At 48.4% G+C, this 21,751-nt stretch overlaps 1 protein-coding gene across 1 annotated transcript; it reads left to right on the forward strand.

Moving 5' to 3' along the window:
• The first annotated feature begins 313 nt into the window (after positions 1-313).
• On the forward strand, positions 314-21,446 carry PLVAP (plasmalemma vesicle associated protein). The gene is made up of 6 exons (XM_084826336.1): positions 314-945; positions 9,236-9,332; positions 14,788-15,398; positions 16,930-17,149; positions 18,052-18,145; positions 20,005-21,446. The coding sequence occupies exons 1-6, from the start codon at positions 586-588 to the stop codon at positions 20,009-20,011; spliced, it is 1,389 nt and encodes a 462-aa protein (XP_084682462.1). The 5' UTR covers positions 314-585; the 3' UTR covers positions 20,012-21,446.
• Positions 21,447-21,751: the final 305 nt, after the last annotated feature.

The following is a 21,751-nucleotide window of genomic DNA, read 5'->3' on the forward strand; positions in this document are numbered from 1 at the left end:
TGGTGGCAGGCAACCGGTTCGTTGTCTTTCAATTGGATTTGGAGAGGACGACATGAATAGGGGACAGTCGTCCGGCAGCCCTTCCAAGAGAGGATTGCCTTCTGTCAAAGAGGAGCCTTGGCCACCCTGGTTTGGGGTCGGTGGGGGAGAGGAGGACAGAAGGGCTGGTGAAACAGAACGGTGTGTGCCGTTCAGCAAAGCCAACGTCACAGCCAACTCCGTCCTCTGCCAAGGAGCCTTCAGATGTCCAGCTTGGCTGACGTCTTTTGGAGGGCTCTTGGGAGACCCGGGCTGGCGAAGAGAGGCCCAATTTGGCCCTGGCTTTGAAGAGAGTGTTGCAGTTGGCCAGAGGAAAACAAACAGAGCAAGGAAAATGTGGCAGGCCGATAAGGACAGAGCTCGCCTGGCTACAGGGGTCTGTTATGCTAACCCTGGAACCATCAGCTCTTCCAGTGAGGCAGGAAGGAAGGAGCCAGGAGAAAGGAAGTATTAATCAGGCACAACATAAACACGTCGGGACCACACGTCCCCGCCCAGCTGGCCCAAAGGCGAAGCCACTCACCGGACACAACAATTGCCGACGCGATGGAGAAGAACCCATACAGCATGGCCAAGCTGGGCTTGGAGGGCAAAGACAGCCTGAAACCCAAGCGGGACTGTGGGTTCTACGTCAAATATTTCTTCCTCTTCCTCTCGCTCATCCAGTTTCTCATCATCTTGGGGCTGGTGCTCTTCATGGTGTATGGCAACCCCCAAGAAAGCACCAAGAAGCGCCTGGATGGGCTGTCGGAGCAGTTGGGCCACTGTCACAAGAGCTCGGGCAACCTCAACAAGGAGACTGCCACTCTGAAACGCCAGGTCAATGCCAGCCGAATGGAGAGCTTCAAGGCCCACGTGGAGGTGACCCGGATCAATCAGACCTTGAGGACCTGCAACGCAGAGAAGGTACGTTCCATGTTTTTGGATGGCACATCTCCACGGCAGACAGATACTAGCGTGAAGCACTGGGGTGAAAGACAACTCGTGGGTTGCAGGGGAGAGGGATCTTTTCTATGTTCCCTGATTCCTTGGAAGAAGACTAGTTCCCTTAACGGAGTACATGATATTGAGTACCTTATAGAAGGCTGCATATAAATAAATAAATAAATAAATAAAATTAATAATTCTACATTCAATAAATTAATAACTTTTCTTATGCCACCAGTTCGTTCATTGATAGAATTTGCTGCCGCCATCATTTACATCTGGTGCGGGCAAGCTGGGGCCCTCCAATTGTTTAGGACTACAATTCCCATCAGCCAGAACCAGCATGGGGCCAACAGTAAGGGATTATCGGAGTTGTCATTCAAAAGCATTGGGGGGCAGGGCGCCTCCTCCCGGATTTTATGGCAACGGCCGCTAAGCTTAGATTGAAAGGCTGAGTTGTTTGAAGGGTCCTGTTACCTTCATGTCCAGCTCTTGACATCTGGCTGTCCACCATTGGACACTGGACACTGGGTTAGGTCTTTTTCGGTTAGGTCATTTGGGGGTTAGGACACTGGGTTAGGTCTTTTTAGGGTTAAGTCTTTTTAGCTGGCGATGCCGGGATTGACCCTATATGTGCAATGTAGGTGGCCTGCCGCTGAGCAATCAAAACCCTTCCTGTGGTCTCTCTCTCCTTACTCCCAAGAACTGGGGCGGAGATTTGATCCAAGTCATCCCAAAGTTGCAGGACACTTTCTTTCTCTCTCTCTCTCTCTCACACACACACACAGGTAATTATGGGACTTTGAAAGATTTGATATGAGAAAAGTTAAAAAGATTCACCCCAGGCCAGCTATACCCTGGGCCATGCGGGACATCTTAAAAGGCATCCCGCTCAATACAAGAGGAAACTAAAATTTGGAACACCATGTTTGGGCAGAATCATTCCCACCGGATGAGGCCCATGGGGTAGCAGGGAAGAAGCAGAATGGGACCAAGACCTTGTGTTGCATAGGACTGGGCCCCGCATCAGCCTAAACCTGCATATAATATTGTTGCAAATCAAGAAGCACGCTACCTTTGCTTTTGGGTATGGCAAAAGCCATCACAAAGCGTTCCTTCCACTCCATGCACCTGGGGAATGTTCAAGCGCTTTCCTCGTCATGCGCACGGTGAGGCTTCGTCAATTTATTGATCGAGGACTTAATTGATTGCCGCATGGCTTAGCCAAAAACAAAGGTAGCAGGCTTCTTGATTTGCACGGGCCGTACCCAAAGACATAGTAGCGGCCGTCTTGATTTGCAATGATATTTTTAATTTATATGCAGGTTTAGTCTGATTCAGAACCCAATCCTGTGCATATTTAGGCAGAAAAGTCCTACTGCTCCCAGCATTCTCAGCTAGCATGGTTGGCTGGGGAATGCTGGGCGTTGTAGGATTTTTTCCTGTCTAGTCATGCTTAGAACTGGGCCCTTAATTGATTAATCTCATAAAACACAGACAGCTCATCAGTGAAGATCTCCTTAATAAGGTGGCAATACTACAATTATAGGATAGATAGATAGATAGATAGATAGATAATGCATCTTCTTCTCCAATTACCCATCTCTATTTCCACACACCCTTCCTCCCCTGTCTCCCTTGAATCAGCTTTGAGCACGCTTCCATGTGTGACATTCACCATGGGATCCCCACGCTTTGTTTACTTGCTTAGATTGTAAGCCCTGTGGGGGCAAGGACCCTCTTGCACTCTGCAAAAGCACCGGGCGCATGGAAAGATTCAGAAGAGAGGGCCAGTGGCTGCTGCCCTATGCTCACTAGCCACTGGCCAGACGGTAAATGTTTTTACAGACTCAGAATATGCTTTCAGCGCGTGCCATGCAACTGAGCAAATTTGAAAAAACCATGGCTTCATAACTTCAAGTGGCAGTGGAGTAGCACATAGAACATTGATTGCTGACTTATTAGACGATATTCATGTGCCTCGAGGCATCGTTATCATCCACTGCAAAGCCCACATGGGCATGTCCTATTTCATTAGGCAACGCGCGTGCAGATGCAGTGGCAAAGGCAGCCTTAAAAGCGCAGTGCACCCCTCCTTTTTCTTTACAGGTACCTCTGTTAACCCCTCTAACTGTTTCTGAAATTTCCCTTTTCCAGTCACAAGTCTCATTACAGGAGCAGAAAGCATAGAATCTTGCAGGAATCACAGAACACCCTAATAGACTATTTTGTTTTATGGATGGCCGACCCGTTCCACCCCATATACTTGCCTATTGGCTTGCTGATGTGTCTCATCAGCAAGGACACATGTGCAGAAGGGGGGTGGTTACTAACCTTCTTAAGCATTGAGATATTCCAGGCATCCGTGCAGTTACAGACGAAATATGGAGATGTGCCTCCTGTGCTGCTCACAATGTGGGCCAGTACACGCATACACACCCTGGAGTTGCGCCCCGATCTAAAATGCCAAGAGTGGCATAGCAAATGGATTATATGGAGTTGCCTCCAGCAGAAAAGAAAAATTTCACACTCCATATCATCCACAGTCCTCAGGTATGGTAGAACGCATAAATAACACTCTGAAAAACACCTTAGCAAGAATTGGACAGTCCACGGGCCTAAAATAGCCCCAGGCATTGCTTCTGGCCTTAATAAAGGTTAGAAACACTCCAAATCAACAAACAGGTCTAACCCCTTTTGAAATTTTCTTTAGCAGGCCCATGCCAACAAAGTTGCATGTGCTAAGCAGCCCCAGCACTGAGGAAACTAATGGACCTGCAGGTGAGGTATGTAAAAGCACTCACTAAAACTTTGTCAAGCTTCCACCAACAGACCCAGAAGCCTGAAGAGTCATGCCATGAGATTCGTGCTGGTGACTGGGTGTGGATAAAGAGCCACAGACAGAAGACGTGTCTCCAGCCCCAGTAGGAAGGTCCATGTCAAGTCTTAGCCACTTCACATACAGCTGTTAGAGTTGCCGAGAGGCTGAGAAACCTGTACGAGGGTCAAGAAGCAACAGTAAGAACCGTACATGGAACAACCAATTGGTTCAAAATTGGGAAAGGAGTACGGCAAGGCTGCATATTGTCGCCCTGCTTATTTAACTTATATGCAGAGTACATCATGAGAAACACCGGGTTGGATGAATCACAGGTCGGAATTAAGATTGCCGGGAGAAATATCAACAACCTCCGATATGCAGACGATACCACCCTAATGGCAGAAAGCGAAGAGGATCTAAAGAGCCTCTTGTTGAGGGTGAAAGAGGAGAGTGCAAAAGCTGGTCTGAAACTCAACATTAAAAAAACGAAGATCATGGCATCTGGCCCCATCACTTCCTGGCATATAGAAGGGGAAGAAATGGAAGCAGTGACAGATTTTATTTTCTTGGGCTCCAAGATCACCGCAGACGATGACTGTAGCCATGAAATTAAAAGACGCTTGCTCCTGGGGAGGAAAGCTATGGCAAACCTAGACAGCATAGTAAGAAGCAGAGACATCACCTTGCCGACAAAGGTCCGTCTAATCAAAGCTATGGTTTTCCCAGTAGCAACGTATGGCTGTGAGAGCTGGACTATAAGGAAGGCTGAGCGCCGAAGAATTGATGCTTTCGAACTGTGGTGCTGGAGAAGACTCTTTCGAGTCCCCTGGACTGCAAGGAGGTCCAATCAGTCCATCCTAAAGGAAATCAACCCTGAGTGCTCATTGGAAGGACAGATACTGAAGCTGAAGCTCAAATATTTTGGCCACCTAATGCGATGAGAAAAGTCACTGGAAAAGACCCTGATGCTGGGAAAGACTGAAGGCAAAAGGAGAAGGGGATGGCAGAGGATGAGATGGCTGGATAGCATCACCGATGCAATGAATATGGACTTGAGCACGCTCTGGGAGAGAGCACAGGACAGGAAGGCCTGGCATCCATTGGGTTGGACACAACTGAACGACTGAACAACAACAACTACATGGATACATGCTTCCCACCCATGTAAAGAGAGATTCCTCCAGCCGCTAGAAAGCAGAGCCAATTCCAGGAGAAGACCTAAAACTAAAAATTTCTTAAAGTACACCTGCTGAGTGAAGTCTTGACAATGTAGTCTCGAAGAATATCTAGCTGAAGAATATCTAGCTGAATAATAAATATTTTTGAACATGAATGCCCAGAAACGCTACCTTTTAGAAATTAAAGTAGTCCCCAATAGCTAAAAGAACCCCCCCCCAGCCAAACCCCTCGATGTTAGAAAATTCAACCTCCGGATATTTTTTAGTTGTTTTATATTCTTCTTCTTGTGTCTGTATTTCACTTATCACATATATCTTCCGTGTATGTCAGAACTAACAAATACTGCAGTGGTGTCTATTGTCTTTTTGATAATATTAACACCAAGCACAGCTCTTTTAATAGCAGTAGCAAACACACATCTATTTTGTGCAGGTATAAAAAAACACACAGGACAACTAGGTTACATCTACTAAAAATTAAAAGAGTCCCCAGTTTGCAAGAAGGTGTGATAGTCGCTATTACACTTGAGGTACTCAAGAAACCAGTAAACATCCAAACGGTAAGTTTTGAACAAAAATAAATGCTTTGGCACTTATACTGAATAAGAAAGGCCTTTATTTTCAATGCGAGACGGAAGTGTACAAAGCCCTTCCTCCTAATTGGTGGGGAAGGTGTACCCTTGCTTATATTACATAAGCAAGGGTACGCCTCATTTTGCAGTACATAAAACAATTGACTTCTGAAGGCATTACTAATTTAGGAAGCTTTGCCCATAAGGTCCAAGGTAAGCGAGATACTGCCACAATAGAAAATTCTCTGTTAAAATGAAAATCAAGGTTTTACACCTTTACACATATGTTCTTTCCAGCTTAAAGAATATATGATTTAGAACAAGCCTTTCTAAATGTATCCATAGAAATAGATGCTATTAGAGAGCTAAAAGTTGAAATAAAATAATTAAGTGACATAGTCCTACAAAATAAATATGAACCTGAGCACACTCCGGGAGAGTGCGCAGGACAGGAAGGCCTGGCGTGCTATGGTCCATGGGGTCACGAAGAGTCGGACACGACTGAACGACTGAACAACAACATATATAATGTTGGCTCAACAAAGAGGAGTATGTGCTGTAATTAACTAATCTTGCTGTTTCTATGTCAATCATAACAGTAAAATAGAAACAGATTTAGCAAAAATAAAAGAGGCTGTACATGTTTTACACCAAGTAAATACTGACTAAGTAGGAGGATGGTTTGATTGGCTAGATGACCTTCTCCCAAATATTAGAATAGCACTGAAACGTCTGCTGGCCAAAATCTTAATGGGTATACTGAGAATTACTCTGTTGATTGTCTTGGCAATCCCAGTGTAGAAAGTATCCTTCTGTCTCTGCCAGAAAGCAAAAAAGATGCCGATAGCCCCGCAATGCAAATACCTCAGTATGGTAGCTATAGAAAAGGAACCTGACTATGCAGAATTCCAGGTTAAATATGAAGAAATGCATGTTATTGAAGGGATGGAGGGAGGTGGAAGTAATATCTTAACTGAAGAAGAAGCAAATAAGCTAGGCCATATTGAAGTGTGATGCTTCCCTTAGTATAGAAGCATCAAAAGGGCGATTGATAAGAATAATTTTTATTTTGCTAAAAGATCATTTTTAGCTTGTCTGCTATAACTAAGAGCAAGGCTCAGATGCACCCTAGCAACAGGCCTTAAGGAAAGGGGAACCTAAGAAAAGAAACTTGGAATGCTTCCACAATGTGCCAGACGTTTCCTGGAACGTATTCGCTCACTTGTTAGAAAGTTACTGACAAGGTCAGAAAACTGTTGCTTTCTAACTTCACTAACTCTTGAGTCTGTAAAAGCTTTGCAATAAAGCAGTCCTAATTAGAATAATCGTATGATTAAGAAACTGCTGTGAATAACGGATATTGCGTGCCATATATGGTGATATGAGAGCCAGTGTAGTGTAGTGGTGAGAGTGACGGACTGGGAGCCGGGAGATCCGGGTTCTAGTCCCCACTTGGCCATGGAAGCTCACTGGGTGACTTTGGGCCAGTCACAGACTCTCAGCCCAACCCACCTCACAGGGTTGTTGTTGTGAGGATACAACGGTGAGGAGGAGGATAATGTAAGCCGCCTTGAGTTCCTTGCGAGAGGGAGAAAGGCGGGGTAGAAATGCAATAAATAAATAAATAAACTGTGACTGGTCCTCGGGCCGGTTTTTCCTCAGGTATATGGATGCGTTGTTCTGGAAGGAGGGTTGTTGTTTCCCCTTTGTTGGCAGCCAACCTTCATGCATGAATGAAGGATTTGTGTTAGCTCAACCTTGACCTCCAGCCTCATTCCTTATTGAGCGGAGAACCCGACGGATGGTGCTCTAAGGGTGTGGCTGGCAGGAAAAGAGAAGCCGGAAGGCTTCAGAAAGCCAGCGTGCTCCTACCATGGGAGCTCTGTCCATGGTTTCTTTCTCGCCACACGCGAGCTGGGAACTCTGGCTTCTCTTTCCCTGGATGAGCCAGAGTTAGAATTATAGAATAGTAGCATTGGAAGGGGCCTAGAAGACCATTGAGTCGGGGTTTGCTCCAACTCTGGCTCATCGGGGGAGAGACACGCCATAGGCCTGCATCCACATGTCACAAGACCACAGACAGACGGTCCACTGTTTGTTTTGCCAACCCTGCTTGCGAGGGGAGATGAGTGGGAGCAACTGGGCAGCATACTGGCTCATTGGTGATGTCAGGGCTTCTTTGAGTTTGGGCCTAGTGTTTGAATTTGGGCCTCGCTTTGAATTTGGGCCCAATGTTTGAATTTAGACCTAGCTTTGAATTTGGGCCTCGCATTGAATTTAGGCCTAGCTTTGAATTTGAGCCTAGTCTTTGAATTTGGGCCACCTTTGAATTTAGGCCTGATGTTTGAATTTGGGCCTAGCGTTGAATTTGGGCCTAATGTTTGAATTTGGGCCTCGCTTTGAATTTGGGCCTAATGTTTGAATTTGGGCCTCGCTTTGAATTTGGGCCTAGCATTGAATTTAGGCCTAGTGTTGAATTTGGGCCTAATGTTTGAATTTGGGCCTCGCTTTGAATTTGGGCCTGTTTGAATTTGGGCCTCGCTTTGAATTTGGGCCTAAAGTTTGAATTTGGGCCTCGCATTGAATTTAGGCCTAGCGTTGAATTTGGGCCTTCTTTGAATTTGGGCCTAGCGTTGAATTTGGGCCTAATGTTTGAATTTGGGCCTCGCTTTGAATTTGGGCCTCGCATTGAATTTAGGCCTAGCGTTGAATTTGGGCCTTCTTTGAATTTGGGCCTAGCGTTGAATTTGGGCCTCGCTTTGAATTTGGGCCTAATGTTTGAATTTGGGCCTCGCTTTGAATTTGGGCCTAATGTTTGAATTTGGGCCTCGCTTTGAATTTGGGACGAGCATTGAATTTAGAGCTAGCGTTGAATTTGGGCCTAGCGTTGAATTTGGGCCTAATGTTTGAATTTGGGCCTCGCTTTGAATTTGGGCCTCGCATTGAATTTAGTCCTAGCGTTGAATTTGGGCCTTATTTGAATTTGGGCCTAGCGTTGAATTTGGGCCTAGCGTTATGCGCAAGCCAGCCCCTAGAGTCCGGGCTGGCTTCTGCATAAGCCAGCCCTGCACCTATATCTTTGAGCAACAACAACCATTGCTAGCGTCAGGCTTTGGAGGGGCCTTGGGCAAGACAGCCTTAATGGTCCCCCTCTCTCAGAGAGTCCCTCTCACTGCCATTGTCACCAACTGCTTTTCCTCCTCCTCATTGTTCACGCTTGCTTGCTTGCGTGCCAGGCAGGGAGCCAGGGGGCCGCGGCATCTCCTGCTCCTCTTCCTCACCACCGCCGTTGTCTGGGCCAGAGCGAGAGGCAGGGGAGCAAGCGGGTTGCAATGGGGGAGAGGCGGAGCAGCTCTGGTCAGTGGGCCCCTACTGGGGTGTGGGCACCCGGCAGTTGCCTGACATTGCCGACCCTCGGCGCCAGTCCCGATAACAGCAACCCATTCCGCTTTCATCTTGGATACTTTTGCAAAGAAATCAGTCGGGGGGGCTATATTTTCCTCAGCCATTTACGGGACTGCTCTTTGCCCCGTAGCCCTTCAGCGACGTCCCCGCCTCTCGAAAAGCAAGTTTGTTTTTTAAAAAACAAAAACATATTTCCCCTCAAAACCCGGTGGAGATCGATGGTAGTTCTTCCTCTGCCCACTTTACTTCCTTGTCCCGTGCCGGTCCTAACTGACTTTCAAATCTTCCTTCAGGCGAGGTTGATCGAACAACGAAAAATCGACCTGGCAGAGCTGCAGATGGCCCAGATGTGCAAGCTGAACCTGCAACTTTTGAATTTGACTTGTTCGGGTAAGAATCCAAACCCTGTCCTTTGTCTCAGGTCGCTACAACCTTGGGTGGGGTATGCCCTCCCCAAATCTAGGGTTGGCTCCGAGCTCCCTGAGAGGAAGGTGTCCGCTCACAAAAGGTCTCTCTGCCCGATTTGGGGGGAGCCTCTCTCACGCCCACATGCCACAGCTCACCCCATTCAGCAGGGTCTCCTGTCAGGAGGGCTACTGTAGGGTGGAAGGAGCGGAAAATCTTTTTCCATCTGTCCCTCCATCTCGCTGCAAAGACAGTCTGCCCATTCCACCCATCCAGTTTCACCAGCCACCAGTAAGATTATGCGCCCAGTTCAAAGTACTGTTCTTAAGTTTTAATAAGCCCTAAACCAGTGGTTCCCAACGTTTGGCTCAGTGGACACATTTGGAATTTGGAGAGCGTGTCATGGGCACTCACACAAAAGGGCTGTCATAGGCCACGTTGCCCATTCATAAAATGGCTCGCCTAGCCAGTCCCAATAGTCATTTCCCAGGAGACAAAGTGGTGGGACCAAAAGAAAAGTCACTTCCCCAGGAACCAAAGCATAAGGCTGAGGTATGGTCTGAACTCCAAAATGAAATGTAAACAACACTTTTTGGAATCCAAATAAAGATGGTGTGGAGGGCAGCATTTCTCTCTATAGCATGCTATCTTGCCCAGTTAAAATAATAATAATTATTACTATTATTATTTTTAAAAAATAAGAAATAAAATAAAAAAATCAGACAATCAGGGAGCCTGGAAGGTACCCACATTTTGGAGACTCCAGCCCTAAACAGCTTGGGACAAGGCTCTTTGAAAGACCATCTTCAAAGTCCTGCATTTCCATTAAGATCTACAACAGGGAACCTTCTCGAATGCCCAGCATTACTATCAGTTGGGTTGGTGCACACAAGAGAGACGGGGCCTTCTCAGTGGTAGCCCGAGCCCTGGAGAACTCCTGATGCTGTGCACAGTGGAGGCTGATGGCCCTTATTTCAGTGGGGTTGGAAGCTATCCAAAGTGCTGAAACCTATCCCCAAAATGGGTTCAGCACTGTGGATAGCTCTTTTAGAGTCCTGGCTGGTTCTGAGTGAAACCCAGAGCGGATTCACTTCCTCACTGAAATAGGAGCCCCCAGCCTCCACTGGATGTCTCCCTAGTCAAAGTGGTCTCCAGTTGCCTTCATAATGAGCTTGGATTCTGCTCACTGCTGTGGCTGGTCAGTCTCATATCTGACTTGGTTGTACTCTCCTTGGCGAGGTCATCGCCCTGAAAAGTGGCCAGAAAATTAAAAAAATACACAAGAAGCACTTTCCTCCAAGCATCAACGATTTCTCAGTGTGACCTCCCAAAAGGCATTAAGGACTGGCATACCCCCCAAAGGGCTACCAGCCGTTCGGGGAAGGGCTCGGATGGCTAAAGGGTGGGAAAGGCAACTGCTTTCAAACAGGTTTGATCAGCTCCACATTAGAACGCATCCCTTTAGAGCACAAAGGCGGGTGTTGGGCGAGATGAACACGGTCCTTTCCATTTCTCCAATACTGTGACTCTCTAATACACCAAAGGAATATATACCCAAATTTTAGCTGGAAGGAAGGCTGGGGGTGGGGCAGGGGTGTGTGTGTCCAGCCCTGATTTTCTAACTGGAAAGGCCAGGAATTGGGACCCTTGGCACACAGGGCATCTTCTTGACCCATTGGGCTCTGGGCCTCTTCTCCTGGCTAGAGGTCATGTAGGAAACAGCAGAGGCCTCTGTTGTCCCATGGGCGTGCCTTCTGTCCGCACACCTTCCTCAACCCAGTGCCCACACACTCACACCAAAGAAGCCGTTCCATCCAATTTTGCTGGCAACATTTCCAGGGCTGCTAAGGCTGCTATCCTATCTGGACTTTTCTGGGAGCAAGGGCTGGTGAACACAGTGGGACTTACTTCTGAGTAGGCATGCATAGGTTTGCACTAAATATCTGTTAACCCCCTACCCCAACCCCCAAACAGAACCTATTTTCTCGTTTTTATTCCTATTTTTGTCTTTTCGGGGCACATCCCAGTTCTGTTCCAGGTCTGTTCCTATTTTTGCCCTTTTGGCGATGCTTTGAAAATAAATAGATCAGTATGTGTCAGCTTCCCTTCCGCTGGCTTGAGAAACAGACCATTAAAAAGGGAATGGTTTGGGCTGGAGTCAGTTTATGAAAAGACATCCGGCTCCATCCGTGCCTAGCTGTGCCACGATCTAGCCACAGCAAAACACACATTACCATGGGGAGTGGCAGCTGGTGGCTCCAATGTTCGTGGGGTGGTGAACCACTCCGGGTTTCAGTTCAGAACCAGTCAGAACTCTAAAGGAGCTTTCCAAAGATAGGTTCAGTACCATGGATAGCTCCTTTAGAGTTCTGACTGAATCCTGGAGTGGATTCACTGCCTCACTGACATCAGAGCCACCAGACTCCCCTGGCGACAGGATGTTTTCAAAACAGGTTTTCAAAACAAAACAGGAGTTGAGCAGGGCAGAAATTTAGTCTCCCTTCACTTTTGAGAAGAATTGAGCAAAATTCTCAACGTGCTCCACATTTGGGACAAAAAGAAGTCAAGATTGTTTAAAAAACTAATGTGAGAGAAACTGAAACAAATCACAAAGAAGAGAAACTGGTTCTCAGGATGCAAAATAGAATTTATTCTAAGAAGCCCAGTGTGTTTTAGCCTTTTTTCTGATTTAGGCCTTCTTCAGAGGGTTACTAAAGAAAAACGTCTGCAGAATTTTTTCTGCGAGAGTGTCTCCTGTGTCAATCTACTAGCGATTGAGTGACACAAGAAACTCTTTTTCTGAAAAAATTCTGCAGACTTTTTCTTCAGAAACCTCCTGAAGAAGGCTTTGAAGAAGAAAAAGGGCTGAAACTTGTTGGGCTTCTTACAATAAATTCTAATTTTTGCATCCTCAGGGCCCGTTTCTCTTCTTTGCCATTCACTTTGGATAGTCACCTCCTTCTGTTTGCTTGGAGAAACTGAAATGAACACGTTCATCCTTCCAAGCCCAGGACATGGAGTGCTTAGTTCTTAAAAGTCTGGGTTTGAAGCACTTCATATTCAACCCTCTTAGTGCTAAATTTGGGCTACCGCCTCTTTTTTTCCGGGCCAACTCCTCCCCCTCCTCAACAGCCACATGGCAGGCAGGCACAGAATTATTTGTTCATTTATTTATTAATTATTCATGTGATTTTTGCACCCCTCTTCAGCCAAAAAGTTCATGGGGTGGTTTACACAGATTAATACAGAGAAAGTCTCTTCCCTCAAACTCGCAATGTAAAAGACATGACACCAAAGGAAAAGTGATTGGGAGGGAGGAGGAAAAAAGCAAAACTCCAGCTTAAGGGTTTCAAAGTTCTTATCTTTCTGGCAGGGAAAAGCAAAATGAGCTCCCTGCCATTTCTCCGTCCCTGGCCGCTGCACAGGGCTACCTTGCTCTCCCCCTTGGAGGCAGGGAACGCTGCCACCAAGCAGCCCCTCAGTTCTCTCCGTGCTGGGAATAGGGACTCGGCCTGCACTGAGTTGGGCGAGCTGGTGGATTTTCCGCCTTTGCACAGCGGCAGTGGCGCGGGAGGATGAGATGGACGCACTGCTCCATTTTGCGCACAGGGGCTGGGCCCCTGTGCATGAGCTTTTCTTCTCCCTCCTGGCCCTGGGAGGGAGAAGGAAAGACCTGTCGCGGTAGCCCTGCTGCTGTGCACAAATGGCTCCTTCTCTCCCTCCCAGGAGCAGAGTGCTGGTATCGCCCACTGCTGCCGTATGCAAACCCCTTGCTCTCCCCTTGCGCATGGCAGTAAGGAGGGCGTGAGGGGTTTGTGCACGGCAGTGGTGGGAGTCTCTGCCGCCACTGCCTGCCACCACCAGCACTGCCTTGCGCACGGGAGGGGGAGAAGGAGCCATTTGCACACAGCGCTTGCGAATTACGGTGGGAAGCCCATGACTAAAGCAAGCCGAGGGCTTGCAGGAAATCCATCACATTCCAAGAGGGCTGGATTTCCCCATGCCGGATATCCCTACCAGGAAGAGCTACACTTATTGAACTTGACCAGTGCAGCTGAGGGAGAATTCTGTTTGCGTTGATTTTTTTTATCCAAGTTTACCAAAATTCAGTTCTGGGAGAGAAGGAGCTCGAGATCGTGCAAAATTTGAACGCAGGAGAGATGGTGGTAGAGCCAGTGTGGTGTAGTGATTAGAGTGTTGGACTGGGGAGACACGGGTTCGAGTCCCCACTTGGCCACGAAGCTCACTGGGTGACTCTGGAGCCAGACACTGACGCTCAGTCTAACCTACCTACCTCACAGGGTTGTCGTGAAAAGAAAGTGGAGAGGAGGACCATGTAAGCTGCCTTCGGCTCCAAGAGCAGGGCTGCAGAACGCTATACGGCCCATGGGCCACATTGGGAGAAGCTCTTGGGGGACACATTCCAGCACTGGGAGGGGCCAAAGACAAAAAGAGGTGGGGCAAAAAATGCCCAGAATGCCCCTGTACTGTAGCTTCAAGCTTTTACTGCCAGTAACTGAGCCTGAGGAGTAGCATTCCAACTTTTTCAGATGGGGAAAGCACTGCACAAATGCTGACAAGCCACCAAACCATCCGCATTTTGGGGAAAGGGGGTTCCTTTCTAGGGAACCCTAGAGGGCTGGACTAGAACCCCCAGAAGGCCAGAGGCGGCCCGCACGCTCTGCAGCCTTCAGGTTTGCCAGTCCTGTCCTAGGGGAAAGGGGACATACAAAGGTAACAAATACATAAGAAACAGCAGAGGAGAGACGCCACGGGATACTCAGTGGTGAGCAGTGGGGGCTGCATACGGATGGTGCGGGTGTCTGATTCCATCCAGGAATCTGGCAGAACCCCCCCTGCCCGCACCCCCGAGCCCTGCTCACTGAGCCCCTGCTCCCACTCACCCCCTGCCCACTCTTGGCAAGCAGCCTGCACTCAACTCTGGTGGCCTCATCGAGCTCCATGGTCACCATTTTTTGAAAACCAAAACAGCAATCACAAAAATGTGCATAGTTGCTCATGCACGACAATGTGCATTTTGGCAAATGTGCATAGCTGCTATGAGAAACGCATTTTTGCAAGTGCGCATATTTGTGCATTTCTATAAATGTGCATCTTCACACACACACGTGAGTATGCACATTCGCAAAAATGCACGTTTTCACGCATGCGCAAATATGCCCTTTTTTGCGCTTGCCATTTTTCAAAAAATGGCAACTGCAGAGCTTGACGAAGCCATTCGGGTGAGTACAGGCTGCTCTGCGGAGGGTTCAAGCATGGTCCAGGGACCAGCGGGCAGGGCAGAGGCTGGGTGGGCACCAAGAAAACCTGGACAGGGATGGGTTTGCACATCCCTAGCTCTCCAAAGTATGCACAAGTGTCTGTATTTCCACCCACATATTGTTGGCCCCCTCGACGCCTTTCTTGTGTCTCCCTGCAGCCAACGTAGACATCCTCCAGGAGAAGCTGAAGATCCAGGAGGTGGGCGCCCGGGTGAACGAAGAGAGACTCTCTCGGGAGATCCAGTCCTTGCAAGAGAGCATCAAAGCGGCCGAGAAGGAGAAGAAGGACTGTCAGTTGGAGACGCTGCAACTGCAAACCCAGCTGCAGACGCACCGCGTCTTGGGGTCCCAGGTGCTGCTGGCCATGGAGCCCGCCAAAAAGAACCTGAGGAGCGCAGTGGATCAAGCGTTCTCCAAACTCCCATTCCCCTCCAGTTATGAGGTCAACAGCGCGTGCCATGGCCTTTTGAACAACCTTCAGGGCCAGGTCCAGATGATGGCCCAGCAGGTGGAGCAGAAGGTCAACGATGTGGCCCAGATGACCGCCAATCTGGAAAAGGAGAAGGCTGCCTGTGGCCACAACCTCCAGGCTCATGACCGCCAGCTGGTGTCCCAACAGCAGCAGTGCGAACGGGAGAAGCAAATTCTCCGGGAGGCCCAGGACACCGAGACGAAGAAGATTTATGCCGAGCGGCAGAAGCTCATTGGGGAGAAGGAGGCGCTGCAGACACTGCTGGATCAGAGCAAGCAACTCTGTGTCCGGACGAGGGTAAGGAGAACTGACAGCAGAGCTCCACAATACGGCTCCAGACATCCCAGGTTCCCTCCCAGCATCTCCAGATCTCTGCCAGATTGAGAAAGGCTCTCACCATCCCCAACCTGGTACCTTTCCAATGTGCTGGACTACAACCTCCATCATCCACACCCTATGGTGTGATGGGAGTTGTAGATCCCCACATCTGGTGGGCGTCAGGTATGGAGTGAGAGCAAAGATTTCTTCCTATCGCACAATGCCAGAATTTGTCCAGTTCAATTGGACTGTAGACACAATTAGGGATGGCACGGGCACCCGATTCCGTTCGGGAATCTGGAGGAACTCCCTCCTGCCCACACCCCCAAGCCCTGCTTGCCAAGCCCCTGGCCCCGCTCGCCCCCTGCCCATGCTCGGCGAGTGGCCCACACTTACCCCAGCAGCCTTATCAAGCTCTGCGGTCGCCATTTTTGAACAATAAAATGTCCATCGCAAAAAGGCGCATGCTGTCCCCGCTCACTGGTCCCCGGACTGTGCCCAAGCCCCTCCCACACTGGGCGAGCAGCCCGCACTCATGTTGGCAGCTTCGTCAAGCTCTGCAGTCTCTACTTTTTGAAAAATAAAAGAGCAATCACAAAAAGACACACTGTTGCGAATGTGCATAATTGCATGTGCAAAGATGCACATTTTTGCAAGTGCACATATTTGCAAATCTGCACATTTTGCAAGAATGCACATTTCCATGCTTACTTAAATATGCACGTTCGCAAAATGTGCATCTTCGTGCATACACAAATATGTGTGTCTTTTTGCGATTGCTGTCTTATTTTTCAAAAAGTGGAGACTGCAGAGCTTGACGAGGCTGCCGGAGTGCGTGCGGGCTGCTCGCCCAGTGTGGGAGGGGCTTGGGTACAGTCCAGGGAGCAGTCCAGGGACCAGGGGCTGGGTGGGTGCCTGGAGAACCCAGACGGGTGGGTTCGCAGATCCCTAGACACAATGCAGAACAAACCGGTGGAACTCCCTGCTGCTGGGCGTGGTTCTGATGGTCCCCTGCTCAAATGGCTTTCAAAAAGGGCATTAGACCAATTCAGGCAGGATGGCTCTTTATAAGTGATTGCTCAACAGAACCCCCATGGCTCAGTGGCAGTCTACCTTCACATTGCATTTGCTGGGAATCAGGCTTCCTGCACTGAGCAGGGGGTGGACTCAGTGGTCTTGTAGCCCCCTTCCAACCCTATAATTCTATTCTGTTCTGTTCTGTTCTATTGGAGAAAAGTCATTACATTTGTGCCTTCCCTGGGGGACATCCCAGGTGCTTTTTTGCTGGCCACAGAATGCTGGACTCAGTGGACCGTAATTCTAATCCCGTTAGAACACAAACACACATGGTATCTTTAGTCTGAGGATATGAACTGTCAGGTTTCTAGAGAATCTTCAGCTGTCCCTGGAGTCGTCTTGCCATTTCTCCTCCTTGGGGCGATGAATCACATCTTAAATATAAAACAACAGAGGATTCATGAAGTTGGCATATCCAATGTTTGCTTCACAGATGAACCCTGCACCTCCCAGCAACCCGGCCATCAGGTTCCCAATGATTCCGGGGTCTTCTGGAGGAACTAACATCTTTGGCAACATTCCAGGGACTTCCATGAACACGGGAAGTCTGGGAAACCCCGTGGGAGCAGCAGCAGTCCCGGACACCTACAGCAACCCCTGGAGACCTGCCAGTCAACCGAGTTCGAGCTCCCAGGGAAACCTAAGCAATGCCGGTGAGTAATTTGCTCTGGGAAAGATGGCTCCATTCTGTAAAGTGGCAGCAAATGGTCAGAAAACCTGTGCAACCGGGAGCAAGCAGGAGCCCTGGCAAACTCCTGCCAAGAACTCTGGCGTCTGGAGCCAAGCAAACAGGCTACGCTTGGGTTTGCCATACACTGTAAGGTGGGCTGGAGGATATTACTGGAAATGAGGGATGTATTGAACCTGTAAAACCTGTTCTCTCTGCATGTCGTAGATTCTCAGTTGCCTTTTGTTCTGTTGGCCCTTCACTGGTGGAATCGTATTTTTTCAGGTTTCCCAAATTTGTGCAAATCCGCATTTGCGCAAATTTGCACATGTGCATTTGCACAAATTTGCACCTCCGTGTTTGCACAAATTTGCACTTGAGAGACTGTGCAACATCCCCCCCCCCAATCCACAAATCTCCTCAAAGGTCGCATTTTGCGTGCTTTAGTCTATGGGGGAAATGCGTATTTTTGGCTGCTGGGTTTTTTTTAATTTTATGTATTTTTCTGCAACTAAATTTGCATAAAATTCTGGAAAGTAAAAAAAAAAAAAGCCTGCAAATCCGTGGAATCCATGTGACTGGGGAAAAGCTGGTCTGCTGCTGTGGGTCAGATTCACGGAGATCCAAACGAATATGATTTCGTTGTGGAATTCTCTGACATCCCCAGCTGGGAATGAGGGGTAGGGTGTCACCGAGATGTCAGGGTGGTACACATTTTATTCACATTTCAGCTTTGGCAGAGAAAGAGGCACGAGAGCTCTGATGTTTCCTTGGGCTAGCTGGGAGCCTCCCGTTGCCACGGAACTGTCATTAGGAAATGTACACCCACACCCCCACACCCCAGCGTAGTCCAGCCTGTGTGTAAAACTGGCTCTCTTGTTCTCGCAGACCGAATGAGAGCACAGGAACTGCTCAGGGCTGCCGCGGAGAAAGCGAAGCAACAAAACCAGCCCCCGGTGGTGAAACCGGGGGGGCAGTCCAGGTACAGTTACAAAGATGTGGGGCAAGGGTGTTTGAAAAAACTGTCAGTCTATGGGCAGAATTGGGTTGGGACAAGAGCTTCCGCTGTGACGCCAGGTAGGTTTCAAACCAGGGAGGTGGGGAGCAGGGCTCAAAATGCTTACCAGCTCAAAATGCCCAGCTGAGTAAATAAAATGATCTGATGGGGGGAAAAAGAGACAAAGTCTCAGGATGCAGAAAAAAAATATATGGTTTTGTTCCTCAAAGTAGCTACTTCCTCAAAGTCACCCCATGCATTTCAGCCCTCTGTTCCATCATTTTTGTGCCTTCTTCAGGAGTTAATGTTTTTAAAAATTGCCTGCAGAGATCCTTGAAAAAATATGTCATCTCCATTCCCAGGTTTCATCCTGGAGACGTTTCCAAGATGAATCCTGAATTTCAACCCCTGAAGAAGGCCCAAAATATATGGCACAGGGCCGAAACATGTTGGGTTGCTTCAAGGAATGAGCATGTTCCCCAGTTTTGTCTGACCCTGACTAAATAAAACTTGCAATGTACTTGCAAGTTGGCAATTCCAGGCACAGAATAATTAGCTCTTTCTTCTCCAACCTGGTCCTCTCCAGACAGGGGCGTTATTAGGTCTGGGCCCATGGGGTTGTGTCCCTGGATCTATTCCCCAGGGGCCTGAATTGATTCCCCAGGGCCCCAGATATATTCCCCAAGTGCTGAATCTATTTCCCAGGCCCCAAATTTCCCAGGGCCCCAAATCTATTTCCTAGGGTCCCGGATCTAATCCCCAGGGCCCCAAATCTATTTCCAGGGGCTGAATCTATTTCCCTGGGTCCCAGATCTATTCCACAGAGCCCTGAGTGTCCATTGGTGCCTATGAAATAGGGGTGTGTGATTTTTTCTCAACCTAATTGCCAGGTAGGGGGTAATTTTCAAGGGGGGCTGCAGCTGGGAAGAGTTCAGGTTAACTCTGCAAAAAAAAAAAAAAAAATCCCCTGCATGGCAATTAGGTTGTGGCAGGGGGGAGGACATTTTCCATTGTTTGAGGTGATCTCGGGCAGGGTGCTAATGGAATGTAGAATTTGTCTTATGTGAGGTGATTTGGATGAGAAATAATGTAGCCAGCTCGGCCTCCACGAAATACAAAGAGCCTTGTAACGAAATGTGCGTATCTCGATATGCCAATTTGTGTCCTATGGGCCTGGCCCCTAAATCTTTTCAGTGCCTTGTAACAGGAGCATCGGACTTCAGGTCTCATCATCACCCAAGGCTGTGCTAGCTGGGGACACTGGGAGTTGTAGTCTCACGCCATCTAGATGGCACCAGGGTTGGGGAACACCGAGTTAGCTCATGGAATACTTAGCAGCCACAATCTCAGGGCACAATCTCAGGGGGCTTTCCAACAGGGAGGAAGTGGCAAAGTAGAACCTCCAGACTGAGGCGCAGTCTACCTCTGTCGGGGAAGGGCGGTGCCTGCCCAGCCCTGCCCAGAATCGTCCAGACAGCCACTGTAAGAATCGCCTCCATTTGATATGGGAGCTGCAGTCCGAGGTATGCTTCCCCCAGGAGTCACACCATGCCGAACTTAGTTGGATGTACTTCCCAATGAAGCTGAGTCAGGGCTGCGAATTGCGCACGATGAAATCTGCGAGATGAGAGAAACAGCACAGAGGTCTTTCACTTGCATCCCTTCCTCAGGTGTCCCTGTTCCCTTTTTCCGGAGGAACAAAAGACCTCAGCTTAGAGGGACATGTTGATATATTTCTCCCCCACCTCCCAGGGAAAGTGTCTAGGTGTTGGTCAATCTATTTTCACACTCCCACACCCCCGGCTTATGCACGCTCCCCCTTCATTTTGCTTTTCCTGCCCCAGCGGTTAGAAGCAACAGAGATGAAACCACCGCCCACCGGGAACAGAACCTGGGACTGGACCGTTGACCTGGACGACCTCGGAGGAACTCCAGAAATGGAAAATGCCCACATCTGTCAATGCGCTTCAAGTGGGCCAGAGGGAGAAGGAGGCACTTGAACAACGGCCTTGAATGAGAATGCCAAGCTAGCTCCCCACCTTTGTTTTCTAACATTGGTGCCCCTTCACATGAGCACTGTCTCTGTAGAGCCGTCTTCCCTTGAACTGTTGCTGCTTTCTGTCAATATATCCCGCCCCGTGTAAGCATCATATTTCTGGAGGTGTCCGATGTGAGGCCCCTGAGTACCAGACCCCTCTCTCAGTGACCACCAGGCTCCCTGGCCCTCCTGATTTTTATCGGGTGGGTGGGGAGGGACTGGGGTGTTCTGCCTGGGGAAGGCTGGTGTGGGGGCATTTCTTAACAAGCTGGTTTGTTTGTCTGTTTGTTTTGGCGGGGGGGGATGTCTTGCCTAGAGATGGCTGTTCAGCCTGTGCCCAATTCCTGTTCGCATTTGTGATCACTTCTTGTTTTGCGCGAACGGGAAAATTGCGCAAATCAAGCAGTGATCAGATACGACTTTTGAGTGAATTCCCCCAAATTTGTGCAGATTTTCTAATTTGAGCAACTTTCCTCCAGAGACTAAAGCAGGGCTTTCAGTCTGCAGGGGGGATTTGCACAAATGAGGACATTTGTGCAAAATCAAACTGGGAAAGTTGCGCAAATTGAACACCAGCACATGTCTGGCAATTTGTGAACATTTGGGGGGAAACGTGCTCACGATGCTCACATGTTTTGCAAGTAAAAATGAAATTCTCATCCGTCCCTAGCCTTGCCTGGTTTGTGTGAGGGTTTCTCTGAGTGTTATCAGTTTGCCTTCTCTGTGAAATTGGTCTTCTGTTGTGCTAGGTGGGAGCAAATTTTTTGTTCGGCATTTGGGGCTCAGATCCCCCACCTCTACCTTGCACTCAGTTTCTCAGCCAAGTTACTTGTCTGTGAGCCTTGTCGGTTTTGCCTGCTGTCGAATGGGTGCTGGAGGAGAACACTGTGGGTTCGAAAGAGTGGCTTAGTGTTTTGAAGCTAGGTATGTATGGAGTTTGTTAAATGCATTCTGTCTGTGTTTCATAGATTGCCACGTGTCTTTTGTTCCATCATCTGCTCATTGATGGAATCGGATTCTTTTTAGGGATGTTCAGCAATTACATTCCACTTGAGCAAATGCCCATTTGCCCTAATGTGCATTAATGCAAGGGTGAATTTGCGGTAATGTTCATGGGCGCAAGTGTGCATCAGCACTAATGCACATTAGTGTGAGTGTAGATTAGCGCTCATGCGCATTAGTGCAAGTGCAGATTAGAGCTAATGCACATTAGCGTAATTGCACATTTGTTCAAATTGCCCCCACAGTAAAAAAATAAATAAATTCGCAAATCCACAGAAACTGCTCAACTCAGAAAAAGCTGGACTACTGCCAAATTTTCAGCTTGGATTCACAGAAATCCAAACTGATTTGAATCTGTTGTGGATTTTTGCGATATCCCTATTTGGAGCGCAAATTCCCCTTCCTCGTTGTACTAAGGTTCTTAGGCACATTATGTTTCTTACACTTTCACTAGTTTGCCTTCTCGGAAATGAGTGTTTTGCGACTGGTCATGCATGCCATGGCAGCCATTATATGAATAGCCAAGATCCCTCGTGACAGCCATTTTGTGA

This window comes from Heloderma suspectum, chromosome Z (assembly GCF_057233095.1).
Source record: "Heloderma suspectum isolate Gila_16-S chromosome Z, 16-S_ref, whole genome shotgun sequence".
In the NCBI taxonomy this organism is placed as follows: Eukaryota; Metazoa; Chordata; class Lepidosauria; order Squamata; family Helodermatidae; genus Heloderma; species Heloderma suspectum.